The sequence below is a fragment of the Anser anser genome, assembly GCF_964211835.1.
Source record: "Anser anser genome assembly, chromosome: 12".
NCBI lineage: Eukaryota > Metazoa > Chordata > Aves > Anseriformes > Anatidae > Anser > Anser anser.
The window spans coordinates 2,124,636-2,140,587 of NC_139733.1; the positions used below are offsets into that span (position 1 = coordinate 2,124,636).

The window sequence follows — 15,952 nt, forward strand, 5'->3', positions numbered from 1 at the left end:
TGGTGATTGAGGTCAAAATTCCAAAGGAAAAGATTCTTTGTGAACTGTTAGATCAAGGAACTGTTTTTCTAGATGTTATATTTACTTCTAGAATTATAGTTTCATGGTGACACAATGAATAACCATAAATTCATAGGAAAACATTTACGTAAATGTGAGGAAGATATCCAGAGATTTCTATACTGAGGCCTCTAGGGTACTGAATATACAAGACAAAATAAAAATAAGCTTTATTTATATCACTTTCCTTTTTATGATTCAGTCTTTATGATTGGAATAATTCATAAGATTTATGTAGGGTGTTTTATAATTCAGGAACATAAATTAAAAAAAAAATTAATACAAAAAAATTTTAAGAACAAGTTAATTCACAGAAATATTAATTATCATGTTATAGTAAGGATAAACACTAAGATAAATGTTTTAAGAAATATTTGCTATATAAAGAGTGTTCAGAAATTACTTGATTGTTTTTCCATTGGTTAAAAGAAACATCTCACTTAGCATTTTTATTCTATTTTATTAAGAATATAAAATTTTTTATTTTATTTTATCAGACAGGAAGCCCTGCTTGCTGCAATTAGTGAAAAAGATGCAAACATTGCCTTGCTTGAACTGTCCGCTTCAAAGAAAAAGAAGACTCAAGAGGAAGTAATGGCTCTTAAAAGAGAGAAGGACAGATTAGTGCATCAGTTAAAACAGCAGGTGGGTAGACATTTATTTGCATACTTTTATGGCAACTGAAAATTGGCATTATTTTCATTTGTTCTATTTTATTCTAATCTTGTATTGAAAGTCTTCAAGCCAGGTCTGACATGTGACAGCTGTTGTGAAAGGTAGGAGGTGTTCAATGTAAATGCTTCAGTATTGCTTCTCTTTGGTTGCTAAGTATTTAGCTGCATGTTTGGCTCATGTTATACGCAGCCCAGTACACTTCCTGTTTTCCCTTCTCATATAGCTTCCAACTGTCATCATTATGTGTGACAGAGGAGAGCAGATGCTCTTCACAGTAAAGCAAGATCTGTCCCCTGTTGACTCTTTCTAACCTTTTTTCTGCACAGTTATTTGCTTATCTCTTGTAAAACAGTTGTGTCTTCAGAAGGCTTCTGGCTTTCTGAGAGATTATCTGGAAATCATAGTTATCCTTAAAATAAATTCCAGAAGAAGTAAAAATCCCCCTGTCTTTAATGCTATAAGTCATTTGAGGTTTTAATAAAAAATCATGTAGTTACACACTAGACACGAGCAAATTTAATTTGTGTTCTGTTTTATTAATGAAGAAAATAACCATACTAGACACAGTAAACATGTAAAACACAGGATGTGCATCTCTTATCTGTCTAATTAAATGTTTAAAACTGCACCATGTGCCATGGCTACTTCCTCTGTTTTTTAAAAACTAATATTCATTGCCAGTAGAGGTACTGTGGGTACAGTAGGACAAGCAACAGGACAAAGGATGTTCAGATGAGATGCCCTAGGTACTAAAGACCTGTTTTGTGTGTTGTGAATGTTGTTAAACACCTTTTCTCTTTCAGAATATGTGAAAAGGGTGAGAAATATGTTTTAAGAACTTTTCTAAAGGTTTTGTAGTGGTTGTTTTCCTTTGTGTGACATTAGAGAATGTATTGCTTGAGGAGGAGGAGAGAATACCATCAGCAAAATCATTCTGGTTTCCTTAGTTTCTCAAGTTAACCACACTGCTGTCAGGCAACGTGCCACTTCACAAATGAGCATGCCACATTAATAATGTATAGTCATAATAACATATAGTTGACTGCATAGTCAATGTTATGATCCTTTCTGAATCATACATTACATTCTGTAGAACTTCATGGACTCAGTAACAGAAAGTCAGCGAAAACCCTTCCTGCTACGCTAACTTCCCAATATCTCTGACATCATACCTATAATCATTGTAGCTTTTTCCCACAGGTCTATAAAAATAGGAAACAGCCCTCGAGCATGAATTTATCATCCCCTTATGATACTGACTTCATTACAGACATTTCAGCCAAGTACCTATGTTTCAGCTGTGATGCATTTATGTCACAGATCAGTCAGCTGTCCAGGAGGTATTTCATCAGTTTAGCAGAAGATGTTGGATTCCAAATAACTTCATTACTGATGAGTAAGCAAATATTCCACTTTGCCATTTTCCATGATACCTGTCAAATATTTTTTTAAATGTTCATGAGATATGTGGGAAGACTCTGTGTCGCTGTTTTACTTTTAAAAAAAAAAAAACCTTTAAGGTATTGCTGAGAAGTGTTCATAACATTCATGACTTTCTTTGACTAAAGTATAGGAATTGCAGAAGAGGATTGCTAGAGAGGCATTGTGTTGGATAACTTCAGTTAGAATTGTAACCAAATACTTCAAATACCTCCATTATTTATAGTGATAAAGATCTTCAGTAAAGCTATTTAACTAGATTAAATTGATGCCAAAATAATCTCTTTTATCTCAGACACCACACATGCAAAAAAAAAAAAAAAAAGAGGAGAAGAAGAGAGACATCAGAAACAGGAACAGGAATGTGGTTTAACTAGGTCACCGCTTTATTACACTTAAGAATTATCTGATAATAGAGGTTGTAGAGATCATTCATACTTCTTTAATCCCTTTGGGGAGAACCACTGTCAAGCCCCACAGATTTCACATGTGCATCCAAGAACAAGGCTTCTTCCTTGCTATGACTGTGCTGTGGGGAAAAGTGGCAGATTTCATGCTGTGTGATATATCCACCCTGTTTCTCAGTGAAAAGTTTCTTTGAGAGATGACATTTCCTAGTCTATTTCTGATTCTCTTTTGTTAAAGAACTAGAACTCTAGTGAATGATCAACTGCCAGATTAAACTTTTTTTTTTTATGGCCTTATTTGTCCCCTCACCTATTTCCAAAGCTGTTGTACTACTGAAAGAAAAATGGAAAAAAACACAGAAAACCCTACCCTTTTCCAGCCCGTTGTGGTCATGGGAGATATTTGTAATTATTAGGAGATGACTCACTAGATAACCCTAAACATAACGCCCTCAAATCTACACCTGTTCTAAACTCTAGGGGGAACTTTTGCTTAGAGAGGCCAAGTAAAATGGTGAGTAGTGAAAAAAAAAAAATCTATATTCCCTTCCTGTATATCCATAATACCAAATGCATTTGTGATGAATCTACCTATCCAGTCAAGCAGGAATCTATCTATTCATATGTACAGGAGGCTGAGAATTTATCAAGGCAGCAGGGCAAAGGATAAAAAATGCAGACCTCAAAGAATCCAAGGAATTTCTCTTTAAGTTTCTCCTTTTCATGTTGCTCCTCACAAAAGTTCTCTGTCTTTCAATTAGTGAAGGTAAACCTAGGCTGCATATGAAGCATAGTGGCTAAAGGTGTTGTTAGCAAAGCTGCAGTAAGAGTAGGATTTTCCTCTTCCACAAAGGCATCAGCTGATAAGAATTGCAGACAGAATACTTCTTTCCTCCTTCAAATTTCTTTAGTATCTGCAATTCATACATTTATTCTGATATTTACTACAGAAAATCCCGTTTTTGATTTGCACATCAAATAATGAATCTCCTGAACATAAAAAAAATACTGATATATGTTATATGTTGCTCCAAAATTGCTACTCTTCCAGGTACATCAATTTTAAGACACTTCATTAAATGTAAGAATATTTTCTACCGTGTTTCAGGAGAAAGATGTTTTTCTCTATCTGTTTTTCTGCCTTAATTTTACAATCCTGTGCAACTTCTTTCTAATGTTTTCAAAATTTTGCTGAGATGAAGTCTGGTTCTGAAGAGAACTCCACTTCACTGCTGTATTAGAGTTAGAACAGCAGTTGTTACAGTGGCAAGCAGCAGCTAATACAGATTGTCTTAAATTATGTAGACAAGCTACTGGGAAATCACTTTTAATTATTTTAGAGTGCTAACTAAAGTTAGAAATTTGCTTGTAACATAATGTCACCCTGAGTGGAAATATACACACACAGTTGTGGATGTCAATAAAACTCCTATTGAAGAAATGTGCTAGAGTTTCTTTAGAAATTCTTGTAACATTTTCCTTTCTATACTACAAAATTAATTTGGTCATGCTGCAATTGACATTCTAATTGCATCTTCTGTCATCTTTATGTCCTGCATCTCTCCCAAGAATATCTCGTTCTTCAAGGAGTTGCAATTTTAGCAAAGAAGCGATAATTTGAAATTAAGTTTCAGCGAGGATCATATTTACCATTTGAAATAGAAAATATTACTTCAATCAAGTTTTACTTCATGATCTTTATAGGCTGGTAAATCACTTTGGCCTAAATAGGCGGAAACATCAACCTTCCTGCTGCATCATCGTGTATCTGACAGTTTGGTTAATTTTATTATTTTCTTTGCAATTTGGGGAGTTTTCTTCTGTCTTAGAAACTCTTTTGAGTCTCTGTTTCTGCTGCTGTCTCTTTCAGTGGCATCCCAGACTTTGTCACATACTTGATAAACTCCAAATCCTTAAGTCTAGACATTTCAAATGATGCTGTAGTGTGAATCATTACAAGGGATAATATCTAGAAATGCTCCGAGTCTTAGGAGTTTGTTGTTGAAGGGATGACCTCAGTGTGTCTTTAGAAACTCCATGGTAGTATCACTGTAGCCTGGAAACTCCTCTGCTGTTGATGTGCAGAAGTACAGAAGACCTTTTTCTGAAAGAGCTCCAAAGACTGTTTCATGAGAGAAAGGGAAGGAGAGGTGTGTTTGAGACTTTTATCAGAATCCAAGATTTCTTATTGTGTACGTGAAGTGCCCAGGAATGTCTTCTTTGAAGAGTGAAAAAAGGACTGTCTTCCTTGGGAATATTATTTTGATGAAAGTAAGTTTCGTTTCCTGGAGTCAGATCTTTTTTCAGACAAAAAAATGTGAATAATTCTCAATGCTTCTGTGTGCAGGAGAGAGCCAAGCACCTCTCTTTCACTTAACACTGATGAGGAAGTTGGAATTATTATACTGTGTATCATTTATAGGTGCTCACCTAGAAAAGTGTTTTCAATCAAAGTGTTTGCAAATTTGTCTACTGCTACTCAGAAAGCTGTACAAGAGCTGTGGTGAATCCCACCACGTTAGGACATTGTAGTCATCAAAACTTACATATTTAACGAGATAGGGCACAGTATGCGGTAGATGTCTTGAAGATTCAATTCTATTAAACACAGTGGAGTAACCCAAAGTATTGAGGTTCCTCACAGAAGTTTATCGTTATTGGATTAAAGCCAGAAAATCCGATTCTATTGCTGCCCTGTAATACGGCACAGACTTTCTCTGAGACTGAATCGCCTAAATGCAAATGTATTTGTACTTACCACAGCCTTGCACAGTGATAAACTTCTCTAATCACTCTGTTGTGTTAGCATCACCCTCCTGGTGTATTTTGTGTTTCATCTGGAAGCTTCTTGTTTCTATAGGGTGGCTTCAGGAAAATATTAAAATTATGCCACAGGCAATGCGTATGAAAACTTCTGTGTGAAGAATATAAGTACCAAGTGTTATTCAATATCTATGAACAACAGGCTATTGTCTGAACAGGCACCATTCTGCCAAGGACACAAAAATACAGTGTACTGCCTCTTTAGGCATGAATATTCATCGTAGTCTATCCATGACATAAAGTTGATGTTGGTTCATGTCCTTAATTTGTAATGTTTTCTTACAGACAGCGAAATCAGTTATTACTCAGTTTGGAGGCAAATTATTTCCTGAAAAAAAAAAAAGAAAAAAGAAAAAAGAAAAAAAGACAAAAAAGACAATATCTGCATCCTTATCTTTTTAATGAATCAATTATTTTGTAGTCATAAAACATTCTGGGGAACATTTATGTCAATTTCTAATTCTTTAATAGTTTGATTCTATAAGTATGTTTTTCTCTGTGTTCAACGTCATTTATTTATTTATTTATTTATTTTCCACATTGATTAATGTACTGATTTTGATCACTCAACAGTGCCTGAAGACTGACAGTGGACATCCTAATATCAATCCAAACTAAAATAGAATAAGACCAGAAATAGAATGTGTTCAAAAAAGGAAGTTTTAAAAAATATATATCAATTGCAAATTTCAAATGTTTTCCTCTTTTTAAATAGTTTTTGAGTTAAATAATGCTCTTAGTACCAGATATGCAGTTGAATGCCTTTCTTCACTAGCAATGGCACTTGATGTTAGAATATTTTTTCTATTCTAATTTTTCTGGCCTTTGGGGTGTTCAAGCAGATTGTAAACTACAAGACAATGATTTTGATGTGATAGGTAATAATTCTTCACAATTAAAAATTAAAAGAATCTTAAAAAATGAGACATACTGCCTTTATAAGGGAGTGAGAACATAACAGATGGATTTACTTCAAATATAAGACTACAGATGTATAGATGTGAAAGACCAAAATATTATTTATGTGGATAAATTGAGCATTCTTGTCGTGGATTATGACTGTGTGAGTTTAAGAAAGACTCGTTACTTCTAAGGTGGAAGAAATTCATTGGTTTTATCTCAAATTTTGGCTTACTTTTACAAGTTTCTTCACAATATAATTTGATAACCTAAAAAACTTATTGTAGCACAGTGTATCCACCTGTAAAACTACTAGTTTTAAAACTACTGACATCTGTGATGCAAAACATTCACATAAAAGGTGAAGCAAAGTATTACACTCACAGGAAAACGGAACCACTGGAATTCATTCATACACCAAATACTGTATTTAGAGAGCCATAGAAATTTTTAGTAGGTTTAAAAGATCTTTCAGAAATACAGTATTAAACAAGATAACCACAAGGGCTTGGCTGAGTTATTACACAGTATTTATAATCACCCTGTCCAAGATTCCTTTGGAGAATTTTGAGACAGCTATTTTTAGAGAAATTTGGGTAGTGATGCAATCCTTCATGAAATAATTAGCTTAAAGTCCATTTTTAGAACATCTCAAGAGATTTTGGTAGGAGCATAATATGCTGCTATGTTACTGATTCATTCTGAACTTGGATGCTGTAAGGAAATTTCCCAGTTGCCTCTTTTCACTTTTGGGTTATAGAGCCAAAAATTCAAGTGGAGTTTGCCAAAATGCAAAGTCTTCTAACTCCTTGAGAGCATTTTATTTTTCTTCTCAAAACATGAAATTAGAATCCATTCTAGCATTTTCAAGACTGCAGGTGTACAGAATATTCTGGCCAGAGGTAAAGCTGGTGTTTGGCAGTGTTCTCTAGTCTATTAGTTCACTACTCTATATTTCATCACATGAACGTATTGCTAATGAAACAAAAAAGGTGAGAAACAATCAAGGAATTTTAAAAATCTGTGTAACCACAGTTTCTCAACAAATTAACCACTAGCAATATTTCCTCATGCATGCAATACATCGAAGTATTTCTTACTAAGTAACATGCAAATATTTCAAAGAAAGCTTTCAACAGCAAAAGAGAAAAATGGAATTGAAAGCAGCATGTTGCATTACATATACTGTTCCGGTTAAGTACATTAGAAATAGTGCTAATGTGATATTGTGGTGGTGACATCAAGCACTCAGGAATAACCAAATTCTCCAAGTTACATTGCCCTGTTAGAGCAATTTAGAGCGATGTGTTGCATTGTGTATTTTATAGTATTAAAATTGTTTTTATAGTACATTATAAGAAAAAAGAATAGGATTAGATGTTGCAATTGTGATTATTCTGGCTGCTCAAAATATTTAAGCCCTCTAATGTTTAACAAGTTTGGGAACAAACAAGGCTTGCAATGCTTTCTTACAGTGTCTGTAGACGTCACCATCTGTAGACCTCATGATCTGTGGCACTGTTCAGGTTTTGAGTCAGTTCCAATCACTATTGCTTCTGTTTCTGATGTCAGACTAAGTGGTTTTTTTTTTTTTTATTTTCTGAATGTCACAGGTGGAAATGCTTTAGGAATACAGAATACTACTTTAATTACCACTACTACTTTTTTTGCTGCTGCTACTATTATTATTATTTTGGGGAGTTCTGTTGGATGAAAGGCTCGACAGGAGTCAGCAGTGCACGCTTGCAGCCCAGAAGACCCCAGCTGCATCCTGGGTCAGAAGAGGTGTGACCAGCAGGTCAAGGGAGGTGATTGTCCCCCTATACTCTGCCCTTGTGAGACCCCACCTGGAATACTGCATCCAGGTCTGGGGTCTCCCTTATAAGAAAGATACGGACCTGTTGGAGCAAGTCCAGAGGCAGGCCACAAAGATGATCAGAGAGCTGGAGCACCTCTCCTGTGAAGAAGGGCTGAGAGAACTGGGGCTGTTCAGCCTGGAGAAGAGAAGGCTCTGGGGAGACCTCATTGTGACCTTTCAGTGCTTAAAGGGGTCTTATAAAAAGGATGGAGAAGGACTCTTTACTCAGGTAGATAATGATAGGACAAGGGGGAATGGTCTTAAACTAACAGAGGATAGATTTAGATCAGACATTAGGATGAAATTCTTCACTGTAAGGTTGGTGAGGCACTGGAACAGGTTGCCAAAAAAAACTTGTGGATGCCCGATCCTTGGAGGTGTTCCAGACCAGGTTAGATGAGGCTCTTGGCAACCTGATCTAGTGGGTGGCATCCCTGCCTATGGCAGAGGGTTGGAGTTAGATGATCTTTAAGACCCCTTCCAACCCAAGCCATTCTATGATTCTATAATTGTTATTAAATACACAGCTCTTCAGAGGCAGATTTGTTGTACTGTTGGGTCTAATGTTACTTCACAGAAACATAGGATTTGTGTTTGAAGCCATTCATGTGGGTACTACAGACATATTTGACCACTGAGCCTTTGTTTCCCTCTTCTGTTTACTGTCATAATATTGGTCTTTGTCAAGCTTTGTCTGCACCTCACTGTGAACAGCAGAGTAGTCTGAGATCTTTAGTTGTAGGAGTTTTATGCTATGCAAGCTGTTTGTTTCATTTTGAGAGGTAAGAGCAAATATTCAAATATTTTTTATATTGAATTTTCATATTAGGAAAATCAGATTTTTTTTCCCGATTCTCAATGTGGCAAAATGTCTATTAATTTCTGACTTTTAATAATGTACAATTATATCAATGTGTTGAAATTTTTATTTATTTTTTTATTGCATACAATGGAAGAAATGTAGTAATTTCAGCTAGTTTTTGTATATGATACAAATGTACAAATGAGAAAGCTGGACTTGGTAATGAAATTGCAAAAATTACAACTGAAATGAACTATTCAGACCTTGAAGACAATTAGTGCTACTAACCATACAGTTGCAGTTTCAAAGGTCCTGCTTTGTTAGTGAAATTTCTGATTGACGTCTGGTGTTAAATAATCATTATAGGGAAGTATCACAGAATCCAGAATGGCTGAGGTTGGAAAGGATCTCTGGAGATCATGTAGTCCAACCCCCCTGCCAAGCATGTTGCACAGGATTGCGTCCAGGCAGTTTTTGAATGTCTCCAAAGGAGACTCCAAAACCTCTCTGGGCAAGTATGTTTTCAATGGGTTATTTCCTGTTCTAAAACAACACCACCAAAAACAAACAAACAAAAAATCCCTCCAGCCAGAGAACCCTACTTTCTTATGTTGTTCTTCTGCATTTACTGGGACCTGGCCTGGGATGTCCTCAGGCAGCTGCTATTTCAGAGCCTTAATTATGCTTTTTAACCCACTTCTTCGTGTCTGTGTTCTTACATACTTTTATGTAATTACCAGGTTTAGTAGTAGGTCTCTGACAAATACTTTTAGCATGACTCTAGCCTACACGTTACTTAGTATGCTGTATTATTACAAGATATTTCCTGTGCTTCGAGCCATACTTTTAATTCACAAAACTTAAAAAGGCTTGAAAAACACAAACTCTAAATGCAGGGACCGCTACAGAGAAGTCAGGAGAACCATGTTCAAATCAACATAACTTCAATTACAAGTGTGAAGAAAGCAGAAATTTGGTCTTAGTACTTCATATAGGCATCTACTTATGCCTGTTCTGTGTGCCAAGCATCTAATATCCCCGCTACTGTTTGTGAGAAGGCTACTATCCTTCAGCTCATGAAGAGGGAGACTTATGTGCTCTGACTTCTTATCTTTCAGGGTAAGATAAATTCTGTAATCTTGCAAAGCAGTAGGTCTAATTGTTGTTAATATCAGCTAAATAGTACTCTAATTGAAAAAAATGAAATATATGTAGAACTTTTATGCTCACATTCAAAAACAAATTATCAGATCAAAGTCTTTGCCAAGATCTATATTGGAAACTGCTTTCCACTTATTATTTCTCTCGGCTTTAAATAGGTAGGTTGTTTTCATCATGTTTGCTTCCAGGCAGATAAAGATAAGGGATTCTTTGCTTTTTGTCTTTTTCATGACCATTTATTTCTTCTATGCCACTCACGCTTCATTTAGTCTAACATTTTCTCCAGTGCTCTTTCTGTATCACATTGGTTTACTTCTGTTTTATGACATACCTTAAGATACCTTCAGAAAAATAATTAAAGTAGTTAATCTGCCAAACTTATTTGGTGTCACTTTTTGGAAAAAAAACAATTGTTTTTGACTGTTTCTAGTCTTCCTGTATTTTTTGCTTCATTACAAACGAAATATTTAACAACATTTTTATCTCTGGTAATATTGCCTCACAGGAGTCAGAGCATCTAATTTGACCAACATTGTATTTCACCTAGGAGGAAGGTTGGATTTCCTGAAAACTTGGAAACTTTTTGGTACTGCTTCTGAAACTATTCTTTATACTGTGAAACTGGAGACAAACAAGGCCTAAAGGCAGACAGGGAGTGAGAACAAGTGTTTTGTTTACACGCATGTCACAAATGATATGAATTGTAAGATTTTCACGTTAAACATCACATGAATTAAATTTACTATATGACTAGATATAGATGGGAAAAGGAAGAAAAAAACATATTTTCTAGCATAAAAACATCACTGTTCTTTACTTCATATGCAATGGTTGTAGCATTAATGAGGTTAAAAAAAAAAAGGGGAAAGGAGAAGAGTTAAGTAAGTAGCCAAACTTTTCTACAGTACACTATCGTGCATACTTTTAACCTGCATGCATTCTATCCCTCCCTTTCCACACACTATATCATGAAAAAAAACCACCACACATGCTTATTAGCCCGTTTGGAATTTTAATAGGGGAAAAAATTAATTGTGTTCTAAAACTGAGGGGGGAAACAAAGCAGCAAAACCCTTGCCCAAATAGAGCTAAGAGGAGGAATATGAGGATAGATTATATTACAGGGATGTTAGAAAAAGAAAATGCATAATTAAAACACTCAGTAAAACATAGCTCTAATCCATAGTGATGCATTCTAATACTCATATGGTTATGATTATGATAATTTTTTTAACATCTGGAGTTCTTAGTTACCATACTGTTATGTTCTCATTATCTTTTAGTTACTGGTGTGTGCTTGCAAACGTATTCATAATTTAGTATATAAAAACTCACTGCATAAGCAAAAAAAACCACCACCAACAAAACAAAACCAACCTTGAATATTGTCATATATTTGTAATTATTAAGACAGTGTAATTTATTTTGCATGTGATTAACATTATGGTGCTAGTGTTATGCTGTTAGAAGTAGCCTGAATAATTAGCATGAAGTATTCCAGAGCTTGAATACTTAACACAAATTGAAGTCCATGTTTTTTATGTAGCTGTAGAATTGGCAAGAAGTCCTTCAGAGCAATGGCCAATTAACAGATCTTTTAACTTGTGGAAAAAGGTCACAAGTCTGTCTGTCAAAACCATAGCTGGATGATATATTTTAATGGTTTGTCTCATTGAATTGTGTTAATTCAAGAAATGCGCTACCATTAAAAAGAATTGAGCACAGTCTCAAGGTTTGGCTCTTTTAAAATAATGATACTGGGTTTATTTTATTTTATTTTATTTTATTGCGTCAGCTATGTAACTAGTGAACCAGCTTGCGCATATCAAGGAGGTTAAGCAAAAGAAGTTTCACTGAAACTTTGCAATGGAATCTCTCTTAAATCTTCTTTCTAGTTATCAAATTAGGCTTACTATTTGATTTAGTATCAAATCACTTATGCAGAATGCATGTATCCCTACTATGTCCAAGATGCTCAGAGAGGGTGGATTGAAATGACAGTGATGTTGAGCATGTTTTTTAAAGGCTCCAAAGTTGGAATTTAAAATTTTTTTTTTGATCTCAGAAAAATATGTGAAGTGATGAGACAACAGAGATGATACAAATGGAAAGTTGCTGAAGAGTAAAATAATAATAATAATAAAAAATCATTAGGCTTTAGAAATACAGGCTTACATGGCATATACTTTTAATTTTCAATGTGGTCTATGATGGTTTCATTGTTCTTTGATGCAACCTATGACTTCATGGTTCTTAGAAGTCATCATGACGGTTACTTCGAAACACAGCAATCACTTCTGAAAAGCCCTTTGTAGCTACTTTTCAAGACTTCTTCTGTTACATAGCATATCAATACACTTTTAGAATATGTTTTATTATTTAATGAAATATATATACTGTTTTTGTAAGTGCTTTAACATACTGAGTGACAAATGTGATATGGTGAACTTTAAAGGTATTTGAGGCCAAGTACAGCATTTGTTGTCCAATATTTAAGTATAGGTAAGATATCAAATAACAAAACAGCTACAAATTGTATTCTATGGCTGTTAATAATCTCTGTGCTGTGCAGCAGTAGGAATAATTAGAAATCCATCGCTTGTCTTCAAATAACAGATTTCAAAGTGTGCAAAAATACTGTTCTGACATGAAAACTAATTTTATTTGGAGAGAATAAATACAGAACTGGATTATTTAGCAAACGTTTTGTTAACCCTCAGCTAATAGAATTCAGGCCCGAAGCACTGGATTCAAACTGAAAGAAAAACAATTGCAGTTGCACATGTTTTCGTGCAATGCAAATGAATTCCACTAGGTTTATGTAACTACTGGATAAACTCGATGAACTATATCGTCTTATGTACACAGCTTTTTAGACTCTTACCTTCTGGATTTCAAGGTGTGTTTTGTTTGGTTTTTTTTTAAGATTATATTAGTATTTTCCGAAATGCTGTGTTAGGAAAAAAAAAGCTCAAATTAAATCATTTATTTGTAAAAAAAAAAAAATCAGGAAAAATAGAACTAAACATCTGCCACATGAAGATGTCAAAGTATTTTATGGAAGTATTATTTTCAAATAGTGAGATTGCAGGACATAGAGGTTCTGTGATGTTGAAGATGCTAAACAAGAGGCCATTGCAGATTCTAAGCTAGAAGGTGAGTCTCTAGATTTTAAATTTCATGCTTTTATTACACTCCAGGACCTCTCCAGTATAGCTTGCAGGCCTTATATGTACCTTCTTCCCATATTGTATAGGGAAAAATCCTACCCTATTGAAAGGGAATATTCTAGAAATGTTTCAAATTCCTTTTAGTGAAAAGAGATTGAGAAGAAAATCCAAAGGAAAGTAATAGCTGTTGAATGGCATTACACCTATATCCCAGAGCAACAAATCTTACTATTTTTCCTCATTTGAACCTCATTCATGAGTTTCATTGTTAACTTGATCCAGATGACAGATCAAAGCATAGTTGCCTATTGCCACCTTGCTAAAATATTTTTTTAAAAGACAGTTTTAATATTATAGTTTTACAGTTACAGATTGTTGTTAAGCTATTGAGTCTGTTACTAGTCAATCAAAGACTTTCATTTCACTTCTGTAGATCCTTACTTAAACTCTACAGAATTTTAGAAAGACAAGAAATATCTGTCAGTTTTCATACAGAGCTTGATCATAAATTCCTCGGTAAGTGGGTTAAAAATTCAGTTACACATACCATTCATGACCTTGACAGCTTAGCAAATAGTGATACTGAATGATCAAAGACAACTGTTTCAAGCCCTAAGGGTTAATATACCTGTTCACCTAGCTTTAAGACACTTTTAATTCCTCTATCTTTCCTTTATTTCAAAATGGATATATCATTTATTGAATGCAGTCAATAAATTTAAAGCAAAAAAAAGTGGAAGTTTTTCAGGATAAAACTGATAAGGCTATACAGAGTCTGCAAGAGATGCAGTTAATGAATTGTTGCATTTTACAAGTTTACTTTTTTTTTTTCTTTCCTAAGATAAAGCCAAATTAAAACTTGTTCCGTCTCAGGTGTGGGCCTGGTGTTCACCAGAGATTTTCGAAAACAAACAAAACATAAACAACTGGGTATGATAATTTTGCTGCCAGAGATACAGCTTTTCAGCATATGATGAATGATCAAAACACGAAATTAAAATTTGTAGCTTATCTAACTTCAGGTAAGAGCCCAAAACCAAGTTGAAACATACACTGAAAAGTGACAGGCAAAAGTAACAGAGCTTTGTGTTCCTTGTCTTTTAATTATTTTTGTATCAAATGTGTTCCATAAAGAAAATGTTAGAGTTACTGTTAGAGTTTGCAAATTCATCCTGGTATGCTAAATTGAAACTAAATTGTTTCAGATTCATGCTAAGAATAGAATTTAGGATTCTTCTGCCAGTGTCTGAGTTAGAATATAATGCACTTCCACTGGCAGAGTTAAAAAGGAATGAAATAGGAGAGAGGTTTGGAAACCTCAGCCTTGAGAAAATACTTGAGACTACTGAGACCCCATCTCCTTTGCAAGTCAAATGGATCACTTATACCTTTCTGGGCTCCTCTGAGTGACACACCCACTTCTAATTTCAGAAAATCTGGCCTATGCTGCAGCTCATCGTTCTTTCAGCCACTAGTGAAACTGGTTTCATTTTGCCAGAATAAGTTAAAATCAAGAAATTCCTTAAGCATTTGTGGGTCTATAGGCTTTGCTATCTTTCCTGGATAAAGGAATTGATCATATGTACATAAGTTCATATATAAATGTGTGAGTATATTTATATACATTGGCACACATAAAAACATATATCTAAAACTAAAGCAATAATACACTGGACAATAGGACTAACTGAGTGCATATCTCTGTGTTGTGGTCACAGAAGATGAAGTCACTGAGGAGGAAATGTAATTTTTCAAAATAAAAGCCCATGACTTCCAACAGGTCATTTCTATCTACGCTGCTGAACTTGAAATTTATTCTCTCCCTTTGTTTAAAGTAGTCCATATCTTCAAGGTAGATTGCAAAAAAAATCAATCTGCTATATTTTGGAGAAAAGATGACAATGAATATGAAAGAAGATGTGGTGTGTAATGAAGTTCTGACTCAACATTTATTTAGGATTTCATCATGTCTTTGAAAGATAGTAGCATCTTGGTTCATGTTTGTCTCTAGAAATATTACTTGTAAAGAATGACCTCCACCGTAGGAAATCGGTAGACGTGATCTTATGCTGACTTGGTTAGATCTGATATACGCAAGGCAATCATATTAGAAAAAGAAGAATACTATAGAAAAAAAGATCAATGGTTATCATAAATGGAAACAAACAATGGTGCTATGTATAGGTCACCAAAATTTTGCAAATGCATATTCTCCAAAATTCTATTTGACACAGCAGTTGATAGAGAGGTTTCAGGAAGCTGTATAGTAGTGTTACCTGCAGTCTGATGTGAGTCAATGAATTTGTAATTGAAATTGTAAGAATGATTTCTTCACAGAATATTCCATAATTTTAATTGGTGGTGCATATGGAGATTTCACAATATTTAAGGTTTAAAGGCCTAATTTATAAGCCTCATGTAGGCTAGGGTAGCTCTCCAGATACATCTTCATCAAACCCGTAACTTCTGTTTCAGCTGTAATATACCAGTGAGAACACAACAGGAAGAAATAAAAGAATATTTAATTTGTTCAACTCGAAAAAAGTATATATATTTTCCTCAAGAGTGACATAACTTTGTTTTGGATGACCTCCTGTTAAGTGTACACAGGACAGACTTGGTCTCAACATTGGGAAAAAGAATGTGCCATGGCTGC

The 15,952-nt window shown here is 34.6% G+C and overlaps 1 protein-coding gene across 30 annotated transcripts in view; it reads left to right on the top strand.

The window, feature by feature from the left end:
• ERC2 (ELKS/RAB6-interacting/CAST family member 2) overlaps positions 1-15,952 on the top strand; it is a 525,223-nt gene that overhangs the window by 369,684 nt on the left and 139,587 nt on the right. For 29 of the 30 annotated variants that reach the window (XR_014571289.1, XR_014571290.1, XR_014571291.1 and 26 more), the window contains one exon: positions 558-705. Coding sequence is in view for 22 of the 30 variants with exons in the window: in XM_083795056.1 (XP_083651182.1) it covers positions 558-705 (148 nt within the window). In the remaining 8 variants the exon portion in view is untranslated. Of the gene's footprint in view, positions 1-557; positions 706-15,952 lie in introns of those variants that run through there. The other variant, XM_083795057.1, reaches the window with a different exon arrangement.